Consider the following 15,751-nt stretch of genomic DNA (forward strand, 5'->3'; position numbering starts at 1 on the left):
GCCGCACTTGCAGTGTCAGGGCAGGACAACACCCATGATCTGGGCTTGCTGCCACCTGCCATGGGCCACTGGTGGAGAGTGCCAGGCAGTCTGACCACTGGAAGAGATCCAAGAAGTGCTGCTTAGCTGGAATTGGGGAATCATGTGCCTGAGGGATGGGGGGCTGTGCCGGCCTGTGTCCCACTGCCCTGGAAGGTGCCACCTTGGTGTCTGGGACCCTGACCCTCTTATGTCACTACCAGGGAGCCTCACCCTTGAGGGTGGCCTGTGGGGGCAGAAGGAAGCATCCAATTGAGCTGCTGTAAGCTCTGGGGCGGGGAGGGGGGGTCCCACCTGCTTGTGATCATGTCTTTGGGCCCTGCCCCACCCCCAGGCCAGGCCATGCCAGCTGATGTCTCAGTGGAGCAGCTGCAGTTTGTGTGTGAATTATTGATCCCCAGAGGAGAGTTGGGTGATTGTCCCAGGGAGCCAGCACAGCCCCCCTCAGCCCAGCTGCCTAGGGGGCTGGGTGCAGATCAGGAGGCTGCCTATAGGCCTGCCACCCCAGACTTTGCACGGGTATTCAGATGGCTGTAGGATGACAGGTGTCAGCGTGCTACTGGGACAGGTGGACATGTGTGTCAGGTGCACCTAGCAGGGTGGCATCAGTGGCTTCAATGGATCACTTGGGGATTTGAGGAAAGATGGGTGGTCCCTGGGATCACCAGTATCCACGGCAACCCCTCTGCCTTTGGTCCCACACAGTCCCCATAATTTTGGACCCAGACTCAGTCTTGCAAAGCCTTTTTCTTCTCCTTTCTAGGCCCTTGGAGGCTCAGAAGCTTGGGTTCCCAGTCCACTCCCTGGATAGCTTTACCCTGCTCCCACCCTGGCCTTGTCACGCCACTCCCTCAGCTGTTTGGGGCAGTGGTTTCAGAGACTCCTGGTTGGTTGACAAGGGCTGGGGCAGGGCAAAGGCAGGCTCTTGCTGGCATGGTTTAACGGGCTAATTGGAGGCACTGAGCTGCACCTAGCTGCTGCCCAGCCTGGCTTCCAGGAACTGGCCTTTAGGGCCAGGCCCCTCCCTTGCCTCTGACTGGATAAAGTGGTGCTGCACACACCCCTCGCCCAGCCCTGGAGGATCTGTGTATGTGTTTTCCTGGGTCTCGGCTGCTGTGTTGGGAGGCCCTGATGTCCTATTGGACTGGGACCACCTCCTCCCCGGAACTTCTGGCCCGCTCCCCAGCGTGCCCCATGCCCTTTGCAGAAGGTCCACCTGCCCTTCCTGAAGTGGAGCTTGAGGAGGTTGAGGAAACCAAGGCAGGGAGGAACCTAGTCTTAGGGTGAGTGCCTGGCCGTGTTGCCGACTCTGTCCTAAGTCATAAAATGTCAGAGCCAGGAGAGCCCTCTTCCTTCACAGACGGCAAAACCAAGGGCAAGTGACTTGGGGAAGTTGCACAGCAGGTTAGTGGCGGAGCTGGCGCTGGGACCCAGATCTCCTGGCTGCTTCTCCAGAGCCTTTCTAGCCCTGTTCTGCTGGCAGGACGTGGGAGTGCTCGCTCTTGTGCATATGCAGCTCCCTAGGGCCTAGGAGATGCCGACCAGGTCCTGAGGCCTCTTTGCGTTTTCCTTCAGCAGAATCACAAAGCTTGGTGAACGGGAACCACACCCCACAGCCTGCAACCCAGGGACCCTCAGCCTGTGGCAGCCACAGTTCCCTGGTGAGCTCTATTGAGAAGGACCTGCAGGAGATCATGGACTCACTGGTGCTCGAGGAGCCTGGAGCTGCTGGCAAGAAGCCTGCCGCCACTTCCCCACTGTCACCGATGGCCAATGGTGGCCGCTACCTGCTGTCCCCCCCGACCAGCCCTGGCGCCATGTCCGTGGGCTCCAGCTATGAGAACACCTCTCCAGCCTTCTCTCCGCTCTCCTCACCAGCCAGCAGTGGGAGCTGTGCCAGCCACTCCCCCAGTGGGCAGGAGCCAGCCCCTTCCATGCCCCCCCTGGTGCCTGCCCGGTCCTCTAGCTACCATTTGGCCCTGCAGCCCTCACAGTCCCGACCCAGTGGTGCTCGCCCCTCTGAGAGCCCCCGGCTGGGCAGGAAGGGGGGTCACGAGAGGCCGCCCAGCCCTGGCCTCCGAGGTCTGCGGACAGACAGCCCTGCAGCCACTGTCTTGGCAGTGGCCTGCAGAGCCACCGAGAGCCCCCGGGCGGGGGGGCAGTTGCCCCTGGTGGCGATTGGCCTGAGTGAATACCAGGCTTCCGGTGCCCGTGGCCAACCCACCAGCATTCCTGGCAGCCCCAAGTTCCAGCCACCAGTCCCTGCTCCTCGAAACAAGATTGGCACGCTCCAGGACCGCCCTCCCAGCCCTTTCCGGGAGCTGCCGGGCACTGAGCGGGTGTTGACAACCAGCCCCTCACGCCAGCTGGTGGGCCGAACATTTTCCGATGGGTCCGCTACCCGCACCCTGCAACCTCCCGAGAGCCCCCGCCTAGGCCGGCGGGGCCTGGACAGTATGAGAGAACTGCCTCCCTTGAGCCCATCTCTGTCCCGAAGGGCTCTCTCCCCCATGCCCGCCCGGACCACCCCAGATCCCAAACTAACCAGGGAAGTGGCAGAGAGTCCCCGACCCCGGCGCTGGGCAGCCCATGGGGCTTCACCAGAGGACTTCTCTGTGACGCTGGGGGCGCGGGGCCGTAGGACACGGAGCCCCTCACCCACACTAGGGGAGTCCCTGGCACCCCGCAAGGGCAGCTTCAGTGGCAGGCTGAGCCCGGCTTATAGTCTGGGCTCGTTGACTGGGGCTTCACCCCACCAGAGCCCCCGTGCCCAGAGGAAGCTCTCCAGCGGGGACTTGCGGTTGCCTGTCACTCGGGAGCGGAAAAATAGCATCACAGAGATCAGTGACAACGAGGATGACCTCCTGGAGTACCACCGGCGGCAGCGCCAAGAGCGGCTTCGGGAGCAGGAGATGGAGAGGCTGGTGAGCGGATGCCAGGGAGGCTGCTGGCATCCATGACAGGGGCTCTGCCAGGGTGTGGGCGGGCCAGCTGGCAGGGAGGGAGGGGCCCGTGGACAGGGCCTGGGCTTCCCAAGCTTCTCCACTTCCGGGATACACCGTAGTGACCAGTATCTCAAGGCTCTGGTGCCCTGAACAAGAACTTTCTTTGACGTCTCTAAGGCCTTATTTCAAATTCATGCTCACTTTGCATTTATTCCATAACACAGTGTTTGTTTTCATGTATAAAAGAAGTTTCACATTATGTAGCTGAACACAGTGAAGCTCTAGGAAAACATACCACGTTTATGATGAAGCTTTGTACGTCTCAGTTTGAGAAGCAGGTCTCAATGATTAGAAGGCTGAAGCCCAGAGAGGGGAATGGGTTTGTGCAAGGTCACACAGCAAGTTCTGGCAGAGCTGGAATTGGAACCCACGTCTCCTGTCTCTCCAAGGCTTATTCTTTAGAAAAGCCTCTGGTCCTTCTTTCTTGCTTCTCTTTGGCCTCTATAAATGGGTGGGGGCTGCTCATCCTGGCCCATGCTGGATCATCTGGAAATGGGGGTGGCAGGGGGAGAAGAAGAGAACAGGATGGGCAGCCCCTGGCTGATCCAGGTCAGTCTGTGTGATAGTAATTATGTGTGCTGGTGTGTGTGTGTGCGTGTGTGTGTGTGTGTGTGTGCATGTGCACACATGTGGGTGCCTTTGGGGGCTGGGTGTGGTTCTGGGCAGCTGTCCTGGAGATGGCATCTGAGCTGGGTGGGGGCTGGGATTCCCCAGATAGAGCAGGGAGCTTGAGGGGCGCTGGCTGGTGTGTCCACGCTGTAGCACGTGCACAGGAAAATAGATTCTGCCCTCTTTCCCTTGCGAGCAGAAGAAAGGGGTTCCTGGGGGCCCAGGGACACTGAGATTGGTTTGAGGAGGAGAATCGGAACTGAGGAGGTTTGCCTGGAGCCCTTTCAGAAGAGGTTGGGACAGCTTTGGGTGAGGTGAGGGTGTGGGACCTTGTGTCTGTGTTGGGTCCGGGAGGGATGAGGCAGGACCCCCAGTCTTCTAAGTTACTATATCTTCTGTTTTTGCCTGGCCTGGACAAGAGTGCTTGCCCCCCGCTGGGGTCTCATCCTGGAGAGGGGGCAGTGAACCTGGCACAGGCAGAGTGGTGGGGCCAGCCTCCCTCAACTCCATTCAGCCTTCCCGCCCCCTCCCCTGCCCCGCGCCACGTGCCTCCCCAGCCCTTACCTGCCCCACCTGTCACTTTAAATCTTGGAGGCTGCCTGCCCTGCCCCTCCCACCTCCACCGGGCTGGCTGCTTATCTTGGTCCTGGGGCAGGGGCGGGGCACTGGCCCAGCCTCCTGGGTGCTGAGACTCTGTTCCTGGTTTTCTTGCTATGGAACTGGGTAAGCAGCAGGAGGGAAGCTGGGTAAGTGTCTGGGGGGTCCTGGCCAAACTGGTGAGAGACACCAGAGGTTGAGGGACCACAGAGAGAGTCTGGGGGAAGCCCCAAGTCTGGAGTACTATCCCTCCTTCACCTTCTTAGGCCCCTGGGAGGTATCTGGGTGGGCTGTGTGGGAAGGGGGCGGATGCAGCAGCCGGGCCACAGAGCACTGACACCTGGGCCCAGGCATTCAAGTGCTGGCAGCTGCGCGGCCTGCTGGGAAGGAGCCAGGGGCTGCCAGAGGGTGACTGGAGCTGAGATGGGCATGAGGAGGGCTGTGGCCCAGGCCTCTCGGGCAGGGTGTATACATGCTAAGCACATCTTTGTGTAAACCTGTGTCAGGTCCCTGTGGGCCCCTGGGTCTGTGTTCCGGCCCTGCCTGTGTGGGTCGGTGCCCACCTGTCTGTGTGCTAGACTGTGTTTATCCGTGTGTGTGCCAGTGTGCGTTTGTGCATGTCAGGACTGGTGTGTTTGTGCGTAGCTGCCTGTTAATACAGGCCCGGGGTACGTGTTGTGTCTTTGTGTGTCAGTGCTGATATGCGGCGGTGTCTCTGTGGGCCCAGGTGTCTTTGGATCTACGTGTATCCATGTCAGCATGAACACCTGCGTGTTTATCTGTGTCTCATTGTGTTCTTTACCTGCCTACCAGCATGTGTTTCTGGGTGCGTCTGGGTGTGTCCCTGTGTGTTCACGAGGAAGCCCACCCTGGGACAGAATGAGAAGGGAGAGGAAGCAGGAAGACGGGAGGGGCTGGCCGCGTGGGCAGGTGGCACGACAGCCCGGTTCCTCGTGCCCGCCTCTGGGGCACCCACCCTCCTTCCCTCTGCCTCCCCAGACCTTGGGCTCTGGGCTCTCCTGACTTGATTCTGACCCCGAGCCCCTAGTGTCCTAGTCCTCTCTCCTGACGGGACACCATGCCTGGCTCTAGCCCTCCTGGGACCCAGCCTCCTCCCCTTACACCCTGCTCTGTCCACCCTCCCCAGGAACGACAGCGCCTGGAGACCATCCTGAATTTATGCGCCGAGTACAGCCGGGCCGACGGGGGACCTGAGGCCGGGGAGCTGCCCAGCATCGGGGAGGCCGCCGCAGCCTTGGCTCTGGCCGGCCGGAGGCCCTCACGAGGCCTTGTGGGGGGCACTGGGGCCTCTGCGCGGAGCAACGAGGAGCCTGGAGGTGCCACCCAATGCCTGTGGGAGACTGTGGAGCGCTCGGATGAGGAGAATCTCAAGGAGGAGTGCAGTAGCACGGAGAGCACCCAGCAGGAGGTGGGACCCAGCAGGAGGTGGGACCCAGCAGGAGGTGGGACGCGGGGTGGCCTGCCGCAGGCCGAGGAGGCACGCGTGTGTGGTGGATGCCAAGGCCCAGCGAGGGGGAAGTATATGAAGTTTGGGCCGACATCAGGGTGTAGAAATGAGGAGGCGGGACTCCCCTGGCAGTCCACTGGTTAAGACTCCGCGCAGGGCGTGTGGGTTCCACGATCTCTGCTCCGGAAACTAAGGTCCCTTGTATCCAGTAGCAGGGCCAAAAAAAAAAAGAGGAGGCAAGGAAGAGGGGGAGGTGTTGATGAGTTTCCCAAGCTATAAATATGCTTTACGACCTGGCTTTCCTTGGCGCCCCACCCGGGCCTGGCACCCGGTGGTGAGTCTGTTACTTTCAGCCAAGCTGTACTGCTCCCTGTGCGGGGAGGGGAGCTTCCTCCTATCTCAGTCCAGCTGCCCCTTCCAAGCACCCTGAGAAATGGGGATCCGTTTCCGTAGTCTCATCCTGGAAGACTCTAGAGGCTCCCCTAGCTGATGGCTCCCCTCCCCTCCAGCACGAAGATGCACCTAGTGCCAAGCTCCAGGGAGAGGTGCTGGCCCTGGAAGAGGAGCGGGCTCAGGTGCTGGGGCGAGTGGGGCAGCTGAAAGTCCGGGTGAAGGAGCTGGAGCAGCAGCTGCAGGAGTCGGCCCGAGAGGTGAGAGCGAGGGCCCTGGCTGGGCTCCTCCCCGGGCACAGTGATGGCCCCAGAGTGGCCCGAGTCCAGCTGCCTTGAGTGGCCTTGACGTGGACCCTGCTGTTGCCTCCAGGCTGAAATGGAGCAGGCACTGCTGCAGGGGGAGAGGGAAGCAGAGCGCGCGCTGCTGCAGAAGGAGCAGAAGGCGCTGGACCAGCTGCAGGAGAAGCTGGTGACCTTGGAGACGGGCATCCAAAAGGAGAGGGACAAGGTAACCCACCCCAGGCCTGGCTCAGTGCCGGGCACCTGTGGCCTGGGAGAAGAGGAGAGATGCCTTCTCTGGGGCCCCTAACCTCTTACCTCATTGTTCATCCTGCAGCCCGGCTGGTCTCTGGGCCCCTCCAGGGGCAGGGGGCCTTATTCTCCATGGAAAGTACCAGCTTGGAGGGCGCTGCCAGGGTCTGGGCTGGTGTCTGGGGTCTCCTCTGCCTGGGTCTCTGTTCTACATCTGGGTGCCTGGGTGCCTGCCATTCTAGGCCCTTCGTGCCCCTTCTAGGAAGTGCCGAAGCCCCTTCTTGGGCGGTGAGCACGGCCCAAGGCACTGGTGCTGGGGAGTGATTCAGGTCTGGGTGTCTGCATCTGGAGGACATCCGCCTCCAAGCGTGGCTCCGGTGCTCAGGATGTGGTCTTTGGGAGATGGCCCTCAGGTCTCTGTTTCCCTTGAGCCTTCAGGATCTGCAGCCTCCCATCCCAGATGGTCCCAGCTCCTGCCCCTGGCCCTTTCAGATTTCGTGCCAGCCTGCTGGGGCCGCTCCATCCCACAGGGGCCGTGTCAGCCACGCCCAAGATGTCCAACAACGTGCCAAAAGCTCCGAAGTGGAGAGGGGCCACCTATGTCTGGACTTGACAGTATTTTTCCAAGAATTAATTCTCCTCCTGGATTTTTTGAGAGTGTCTTCCTCCGGCCCCTCAGTTTTGAAGCTCTTAACAGTTCTGTGACCCTCCCACCCTGTTTTTTGGAGCTTTGGCTCTGGACCCCAAAACCACACTCCCAAATTCTGTGCCAAATTAACTCCATGCTTACCAACCAGGCCTGCACTAACGCCCCCTCTAATCACTGTCCTGGGCTCTCTGCATGTCCCTAACTGCCAGTGCCACCCAGGCAGGGCTGAGCCGTGCCTGCTTTTGCACTAACTCCACGGGCACCCCTGTGCCCTTGGCCCCTCCCCTCTAATGTTGCCTCCTTCCGTTCTTGGTGTGGGACCCCAGGGTTTTGATCAGAAAGGAATGGGCAGGGGGCACAGCTCCACTTTGCTCAGTGGGGCATTGGCAGGAGGGGTACAAAATTGGGGGAAATGCTTGGCCGAGGAGCCTCTCGGTCCAAAGAGCTCCTCTCATTTGGAAAAGCCAGGGTGCGGCCTCCACAGACTGTTTGCAGTTTCCTGCACAGAGGAGAGGCGGGCTGTCGTCACCTGTCTTCCCTCCTGAGTGGAGGGACGAGGAGGTCCAGTGGTGGTGGCATGGCCTGGGGAGGGCACGGACAGGGGCTCTCTGCCACACAGTGGCTACCCTTCCTAGCTTTCCTCTGGGGCTTCCCAATTTCAGATACTCCAACTAGAGGGTGGGAAGGGGTAGGTCTCTCCCCACTCCCACCCCTGATCCATTCAGAACATAGGGTATTGCAAAGGCTGAGTCCAAGCATGGGGAAGTGCTTGGACCTCAGAAACTGGACTGATCAGGTCCTCCTCTCCTGGATGAGGATGGGGGCGTGGGGTGGAGGGGGGACAGAGGCAGGGTTCAGCACAGGGACTCCAGGGTGAAGCTCAGCATTTCAGCAGGAACCTGTCTAACCTCATTTCTCATTGACCTGGCATTGCCTGGAGGCATGGACTTTGCCTTCTCTCTGGGCCCAGTTATTTGAGGTGGAGGTGGTGATGGTGGTGGCCACGGTGGTGGTGGCAGTGGGGAAGGTTCCCTCAGCTTCCCTCCCCAGCGCCCAGCCCATGGCCCCATTCTGGCTTTGAGATCAGTAATCACAGTTTCTCCTCTGCCTGTCCTTCGGAGGGGTGACTCACCAGCTCCTCCCTGCATCCCCCCTTCCCACCCTCAGAGGTGTCATCTCGCCCCAGACAGAGCCATCCACCTCCTCTCTGTACCCACTCCTGGGGCTCCTATTACCATGGCAACGGGCCGAACTAATTGCAACCCTCATCCTACTGAAGTTCAGCCTGCAGTGCCAGCACCCCACCCCCACCCTGGGCAGGAGGTGGGGAGGCCAAGGGGGTTGGGTTGGGGTCCCCTCCACTGCACGGCTGTAGCTTTAACATCCTCGGCTCCCAATTCACACCCAACCCCTGGATTTAATCCCCACCAACTCTACCCTTTTCCCAGGGTTAAATTTTGGTCTCTGGGAAGCGGAAGAGGGGGAGGAACAGCAGCTAGAGGCTCCGTGTTTGTGATGTGGAACCAGCTTTGTCTTTGACTGGTTTGGAGAGAAAACAGAGGGCCTCTTCCTAGGACTTGCCCAAACCTTTCTAGTTCAAGGGACTCCAAGAGACCAACATTTCTGCCTGGGACCCACACCCCTGCCTGTGACACCATCGCCTGCACCTCCAGTCCTGTCTCACACCCCAGCTCTTTGCCTTTCCCACCCTGCACCTCTTCCTCCTTATTTCCCTTTCTCCTGTTTGCTCTCTCCTCTCCTGGTTAAACTCCTTTCATTCCCCGCCTTCTTTCTCTTTTCCCCGCACCCCACCCCCCTTCCCTGCGCCCCGCCCCGCGCCGCCGCTGCCCCGGGCCGGAGTTGAGGAGTGTGTGTTCTGTTTCTCCCCTGTGCCCGCCCCCTCCCCCTCCGGCGACCAGGAGAGGGCGGAGCTGGCCGCGGGACGGAGGCACCTGGAGGCCCGCCAGGCGCTCTACGCCGAGCTCCAGACGCAGCTCGATAACTGCCCCGAGTCAGTGCGGGAACAGTTACAGGAGCAGCTGAGAAGGGTCAGTTTCACCAGCCCCCGCCCCCTCCCCGCCCCCGAGGGCCGCCCGCCCGGAAGAGAGGAGCGGTGGGCCGGGACCGCCTGGGCCCTGCAGTACCTGCCGGACGACAGGGTCCGTGTTGTGGCTTGGAGGGGACAGGGAAGGGTTGGGGTGGGGGTGGAGGTTCTCCTTTCTGCTACTGCAGGCAGCGCTGCCCGGCAAAGGGGCAGAGCCAAGCGGAGGAAAGGGGGCGGGGTGGGGGCAGGTCCCTTCCTCCGTTTCCCCGGGTCCAGCCCCCAGAAGTCTCACCTCTGTGAACTGGCCTTCCAGGCGCAGAGTGGTATCGTGAGCACCACCCGATCCCCTTTGTCACTGTCGTTCAAGGAGGCAGAAGCCCTGGAGACTGAGACAAAGCTCTTTGAAGACTTGGAGTTCCAGCAGCTGGAGCGGGAGAGCCGCGTGGAGGAGGAGCGCGAGCTGGCTGGCCAAGGGCTGCTCCGGAGCAAGGCCGAGCTGCTCCGGAGCATCGCCAAGAGGAAGGTGCGCCCCCCCGGCCCCCACCCCTGCCGCGAGGCTCGCAGTGCCGGCTTGACTTCACCTTGCTGAGCCTCGGTTTCCTCATCTGTAAAACAAGAACAATAACAGGCTGTTGTGAGCGATAAAGGAGATGATGTGTGTGAAGACAGCATAGGACATGATCATAGTAAGCACCCGGTGAACAATAACTATTGTTATTAAGCTCTGACTCCCCCCAGTCCTCCCTTGGAAAGTGGATTGGGCTCACATTCAGAGCTGGGCCCTGGCTGGGCAGGGCAGGGAGAAACGGAGATGGAGGAGGGCGCTGAAGAGGAGACTTGCTCCTGCCCTTGTAGAGCTCTCTGATGGAAGTGCTGGGACACATACAAAGACCAGAGATCTGGATATTAGAGCCTGCCACGGGTACTAGAAAGGCATCACCTGGGTTCCAGCCTTGGCCCAGCCCTGGCTCAGCTGAGCCGTAAAACAAGGGGATTTGGTATCGCATCCTGGCTGGTTCTGGAGCTCCAGATGCTCTGATGTCTCCTGATCTCAGCCAGACCAGGACAGGGTATTGGGGCGGGGATGTAAAGTTGGGAGGAGGCTTGTGTTAAGCAAGGGTTAGGAAGGTGTGGGTGAGGAGAAGGGGGAGGAGCCAGGCGGCCCACACACCTGTGGCTGAGAGTTGAGTGTCCGTGCACACATATGCATGCATGTGCACTTTGCCAGGCTGGAGTGAGTGGGTGGGAGGTGAGGGCAGTGAGCTTGGGGAGGGGTGTCAAAAAGTGGGGCTAGTTTGGTGGTAAGTGGGGAGCCACTGGACTTCCCCCTGAGTCCAGATCCCTTGCTTCTCTCCCTGAGCTGCTCTGCCTTACAAATGCATCTGCCTATCAGTGAAATGGGCATAAAGGCATCTGCCTCGTAAGAGAGTTAAGTGAGGTAACACGTGCAAAGCATTTAGCAGAGTTCTTGGGTCCTGACAGGTTCTCAGTAGATTGCAGATCTTGTTGTGAGGATTACCACCTGGTCTGCTTCAGTCTGCTTGGGCTGACCCCAGATTTAGTACAGCTCCCTTCTTCCCTCCCTTCTCTCCTATGTCTTGCTCTTCATGGTGATAGTTTAAGGCCTCCTCTTTCAGGAAGCCCTCCTTGGATAAACCCAGCCCATTTTCCCGGAGCCCCTCTCCTTCTCTCTCACTTATTATCTTTTCGTTTCCTTTTAGCACATGATTGTTGAGCCAGGCATTGCGCTAAGCCCTACTGGGGATATGGAGACAAAAAAGAAACTGGCCCGGCCCTTGGATCGGACAGCTTGGGCGGGGTGGTGGTGATGGAGACATATATTCACAAGTAACAGCAATACAAGGCAAATGGTGATATGGAATAATTTGAGCACAGAGCAAGGAGCAAAGGAATTGAGTGGTGATCAAGGAAGATGTTGGAGAGAAGATAGCATTGGGTCTGGTCTTGGAGGATAAATAAGCTCTTGATGGGTGGAGAAGACAGGGCAGCATTCCTGGCAAGGAGAACCGTATAAGAAAGGCCTGGGAGTGTACACCTGCACCGCTGACATTACAATAGGGCCGAGCTGAGTGCACGCCGCCGAGGGCTCAGGGTAGGAGGGAGGGTGGAAAGTGGAGGCCCAGTTCCAGGAGCCCTTGAGTGCTGGCTGAGGGATTTGTGCTTTATCCTGTGGATAATGAGGAGTTGCTGAGAAGAGGACTGATGACCCTTACTCGTGGATTAAAAAAAAAATTATTCAAGTAATATACATTCTAAAAAGATGAGAAAATTCAAACAAGCAAGCAAACGAAAACAAACCTCAAAGTCCATTTTAGGAAGCTATCTGTGGCCGTGTAGGGGTGGATCAGAAAGTTGAGAGAGTGGAAGCAGGAGGCTGGTGAAGAAGTCCAGGCCAGGAAACAGAGGGCCTGGGTTGGGGTGGTGGCAGTGGGATGGAAGCACGGGGGCAGGTGGAGAACGTTTCAGCATGTCTGGGATTCCGGACACGTTGACTGGGGCGGGCGGGGAGAGAGATTTGGGAACTTGAGTTCTGGCTGGTGTGCCTGGTGGCATGGGGTCACTGGTCGAGGGAGGGGTGAGGGAGCCGACCACAGCAGCCTGCGTTTTCCTTGGGTGAGATGAGGCCGAACAGAAGGGCTAGTTGATTCCCTTCACCCAAGCCCAGGGTCTCTGGGCAGCAGAGATGGCCAAGCCTCACCTTGGGCTCAGCCCTGTCTCTCCAGGGTCTGACCCACTACCCCCATCTCCTCCAGGAGCGCCTGGCGGTCCTGGACAGTCAGGCTGGGCAGATCCGGTCCCAGGCTGTGCAAGAGTCAGAACGCCTAGCCCGGGATAAGAATGCCTCCCTGCAGCTGCTGCAGAAGGTAGCCCCAGTCAGGTTGGGCGGGGGATGAGGGCTGGCGAGGGGCTGGGGGAGTGGGAGGTGAGTGCAGAAGGGCTGGGGTGGAGACTGGCCAGCCAGGTGGGATCCCCCTTTACTTGGGGCCCCTTGCCCCACTCCCACCCCTTTCTGATTCTGCCGCTTTGGGCTTGCAGGAGAAGGAGAAACTGGCTATGTTGGAAAGAAGATACCACTCTCTCACAGGGGGCAGGGCTTTCCCGAAGACCACGTCGACCCTCAAAGAGGTAACATGGTTGGTTTGGGCCCCAGCCTCAGGCCCAAGGGGTCTCCTGGGAGGCTCTGGAGCAACACATGGGGCCTTCACCCCAACAGCTGAGGTTGAATATGGGGGCATTTTCCTGAACCGGAGAAATTTGAGTAGGGATGGCTCTGAGGTCTGGGATTGGATGCTCTATGGCTACCAGCTGCTTCTTTTCAGCTGCCTTTCTGGGCCCCAGGAGCCCACCGATCTTACCATTTCGGGTGACTGAATACATCTGGGGGATTCAGGAGGCATGGGTGGGGAGGATGGCAGCTCAGAGGTTTGGTAAGGGCTAGGGCTGGGTGGACTCAGCTCAAGGGGCAGCATAAGGATCTAGGGGTCCTGATCTTGGAGCTCCCTGGGCTTCTGTCTGCAACTAGGCTACAGGCTCAGAAGTGGGCATTGGGGCTCGTTCTTTCCTGAGTCTCTGCCTGCCTGGTGTGTGAGGTCCAACCAGGACGTGCCAAGTTTCCTGCCTCATTGTGCAAACAATTTGGGCCTGGGGTGGGGTGGCTGGGCTGAGTGTGAGGGGTGAGGCCCCTCACACGTACCCTCTCTGTAGGCTGAACTGCTCATCTCCGAGTCCTCAGAGGTGGGGCCGGGGATGGCGGCTCTGAGTCCCTTCCCAGGGTCTTCTCAGGCTGGGGCCTCCTCTGGTCCCTTAACCCCACCTGCTTCCACTCAGCTCTGCCCCAAAGCACAAGAGGTAATCGCAGCTAACTGCCTGCTCTGCTGTACTCACTGCCTGTCTGCCTGCTTGCTGAGCTGTGCTCAGCTCCTCCCAATGGCCCAGCTGAAGGGCACGTGGCAGTAATCCTTTGTCTGGCCAGAGTTTGTTCCATAGGTGCCTGGGCAGTCCATGCAAAATCAGAGCATTAATTTGCATATAAATTTGCATATATTCTGCATGCCATCCATCCGTCCTCACGACACACTGGACCTGCTAGCTCATTTTCCTTTTCTGTGACCCCTGAGGAGGGTCCCCCTCTGGAGCTAGGTCAGGGTGGGCTCCCCTGGATAGGGCAGGCTTAGGATCCTGTACTTTGATTCTGCATGCATTTTGGATGCCTACCATGTCCCCAGCACCTAGATAAGCTCAGAATTCTAAGGATTTGCTCAGAGAATACAACAGTCCCTGTCTTCCCAACCCACAATCTGGCGTGTGAGCATCTTTCCAAGTCCTAACCTTCGGGCAGTGGGCTGGTTTTTCTATCTGGGCTTTTGGCCACTCCCTGCTAAGGCTTCTTTCTCAGGGCCTGTGTTGCTCAGGCCCTAGTGGTGCCTCCGGTTCCTGTTCCTTCCGGCTCCGGCTCCAGCAGATGGGGTGTGAGGGGACCCGTGGGAATGCTGTGACTGGCGCTTGGTGATACCTGTGTGTGCCTCACTGGGGAGGCCCAAGGTGTTGGAGACAGAAAGGCTCTCTGGGAGGTGGGTCCTGGTCCCTGGTGGACTCTTGGAAGACCTTCCTCGGGCTCCTTCACCTGCCCCTAGCCCAGGGCAAACCCAGGAATGGGCTTTCAGGGTCTGCCCGTGGCAGGGCCCGGATGCCAAGGCAACCTCAAGAGTGATGGTTAAGAAGAGCCTTCAGACAGTCAGTTCTGCCGGCCCTTTTCTGCCCCCCACCCCACTGCCCGGCAGCCAGCTGAGGCCACCGTGGGCAGCTGAGCTCCCCACGCACCCCTGCTGTGGATTTTGTATTGAATGGAGTGATGGCCCTTTGGCATGGAGTGTGGATGTCAGGTACCTGGTTGAATCCTGTTAACCTGTTCTCTGCCCACCCTTCCCCCTCCCACCGGGCACCCTAGGAGTATGTGAGCCTGGCAGAGGTTCTCCAGCTGTGCTCTTGCTTGGACCCCTATGCTTCTGCCACCTCCCCCAGCGCGCTCGCCCAGCCCCTGCCTGACAGTGAGGTACCAGCCACCGAGTGAGCCCACCTATGCCCAAGGGCCTCCTCATGGATGCCCTCGATTGCCCCTCAGGCCTGGGTTGGGGGGGCAGCAGGGTCTGTCTTCAGCAGTGAGGGAGAAGGGCAGCTGGCGTCACGGGGCTTGGGAGTGGTTCCCTCTCTTGCCTGGGGCTTCGGGATCTTCCTTCAGCTCCTGATGGCTCAAGGAGGGAAGGCCTTCTGCTCCAGCGTGAGGGCAGCCTGTGGAGAGGACCCTGGCTTTCCCGGGCTCTACAAGCCTACTCTGCTCTCTGTGTCCTCCTCTTACCCTCCCCTTGCCCGTGGGCAGGGCCATCTCTTGGGTTCCCGTCCCATTAACCTCTTGTATTCCCTCCTGTGTCTGGCCTTCCCCCAAGTACGTGACGCTTGAGCAGCTAAAGGCCATGTGGGGCACCTCGCCTGTGCCCGCAGCACCCGCGCCAGGCCTGCCTCCCTGGGCCCCTGCCTCCCAGGACCTGGTTCCCACCACCTGCCTTCTTCCCGCGCTGCCCTCTTCCTCCTCCTTCGCTTCTATCCCGCCTTCAGCCCAGGTTGGTGGTCTGTGTGTTCCTGCCACCCGCAGCCCACTAGTGGCGTGGCTCTGTCTGTGTGTGCTTTGCCCGTGCGCAGTGGCGTCTCAGCCCTCAGCCGGCCCCCAGGGGGGAGCGCTGCCTGCCGGGGGGGCGGTGCTCCGGCTGGCCGGCATCGTGGTTGGCGCAGCACGTGTCTGTGGTCTGGGAGTTGTGCCCTGTTTCTCTTTGCCCTTAGCACGTTCGCGGCAACTGTTTTCTCACTGTGTTTTCTTCTCTTTACGCTCTCCTTTCTCCCTTCCTTCGTTCCTGTTTTCCCTTCCTGTCTGTTTCCCTGATAATGGTCTTCCTTTACCCTTCCTCCAACCTTCCCCTTTCTTTGCCCTTTTCTTCCTTTTTCCTCCCCTTTCCTTTCCTTTCCCCTCACTCCTTGACCTTTCCTCTCCATCCTTCCCCTCCTATCCCCTGTCCTCCTCCCCGTGCCCCCTCCAGATGGAGAAGCTGCTGCTCCCCGCTGTAGACTTAGAGCAGTGGTACCAGGAGCTGATGGCCGGGCTGGGGACCGGCCCCGCTGCAGCCTCCCCTCGTTCCTCCCCCCCGCCTCTGCCCGCCAAAGCTTCCCGTCAGCTGCAGGTAACCCCTCCTTGCCGATCCATCAACCCCACAGTGCTGCCTTAGGTGGTGGGGGGTTAATCCAGCTGGGGCAACAGGGGCCTCTGGACCCTGAGAGGGGAGTGAGGGTCTCCTCTTGGGCAGCCATCCTGGCACTCCGGGCGTGGAGGGCCAGCCTCCTGAGTCC

General features: G+C 59.6%; 1 protein-coding gene across 24 annotated transcripts in view; it reads left to right on the forward strand.

Annotated features, from left to right (window-relative positions):
• Positions 1 to 15,751, forward strand: part of PHLDB1 (pleckstrin homology like domain family B member 1) — a 47,724-nt gene that overhangs the window by 17,334 nt on the left and 14,639 nt on the right. For 9 of the 24 annotated variants that reach the window (XM_049713000.1, XM_049713005.1, XM_049713007.1 and 6 more), the window contains 10 exons: positions 1,615 to 2,963; positions 5,398 to 5,679; positions 6,228 to 6,368; positions 6,481 to 6,618; positions 9,210 to 9,449; positions 9,702 to 9,857; positions 12,109 to 12,219; positions 12,392 to 12,481; positions 14,800 to 14,973; positions 15,445 to 15,585. In XM_049713000.1, the coding sequence (XP_049568957.1) occupies positions 1,615 to 2,963; positions 5,398 to 5,679; positions 6,228 to 6,368; positions 6,481 to 6,618; positions 9,210 to 9,449; positions 9,702 to 9,857; positions 12,109 to 12,219; positions 12,392 to 12,481; positions 14,800 to 14,973; positions 15,445 to 15,585 (2,822 nt within the window). The remainder of the gene's footprint in view (positions 1 to 1,614; positions 2,964 to 5,397; positions 5,680 to 6,227; positions 6,369 to 6,480; positions 6,619 to 9,209; positions 9,450 to 9,701; positions 9,858 to 12,108; positions 12,220 to 12,391; positions 12,482 to 14,799; positions 14,974 to 15,444; positions 15,586 to 15,751) is intronic. The other 15 variants (XM_049713001.1, XM_049713008.1, XM_049713013.1 and 12 more) reach the window with 10 other exon arrangements.

This window comes from Orcinus orca, chromosome 8, assembly GCF_937001465.1.
Source record: "Orcinus orca chromosome 8, mOrcOrc1.1, whole genome shotgun sequence".
Taxonomy (NCBI): domain Eukaryota; kingdom Metazoa; phylum Chordata; class Mammalia; order Artiodactyla; family Delphinidae; genus Orcinus; species Orcinus orca.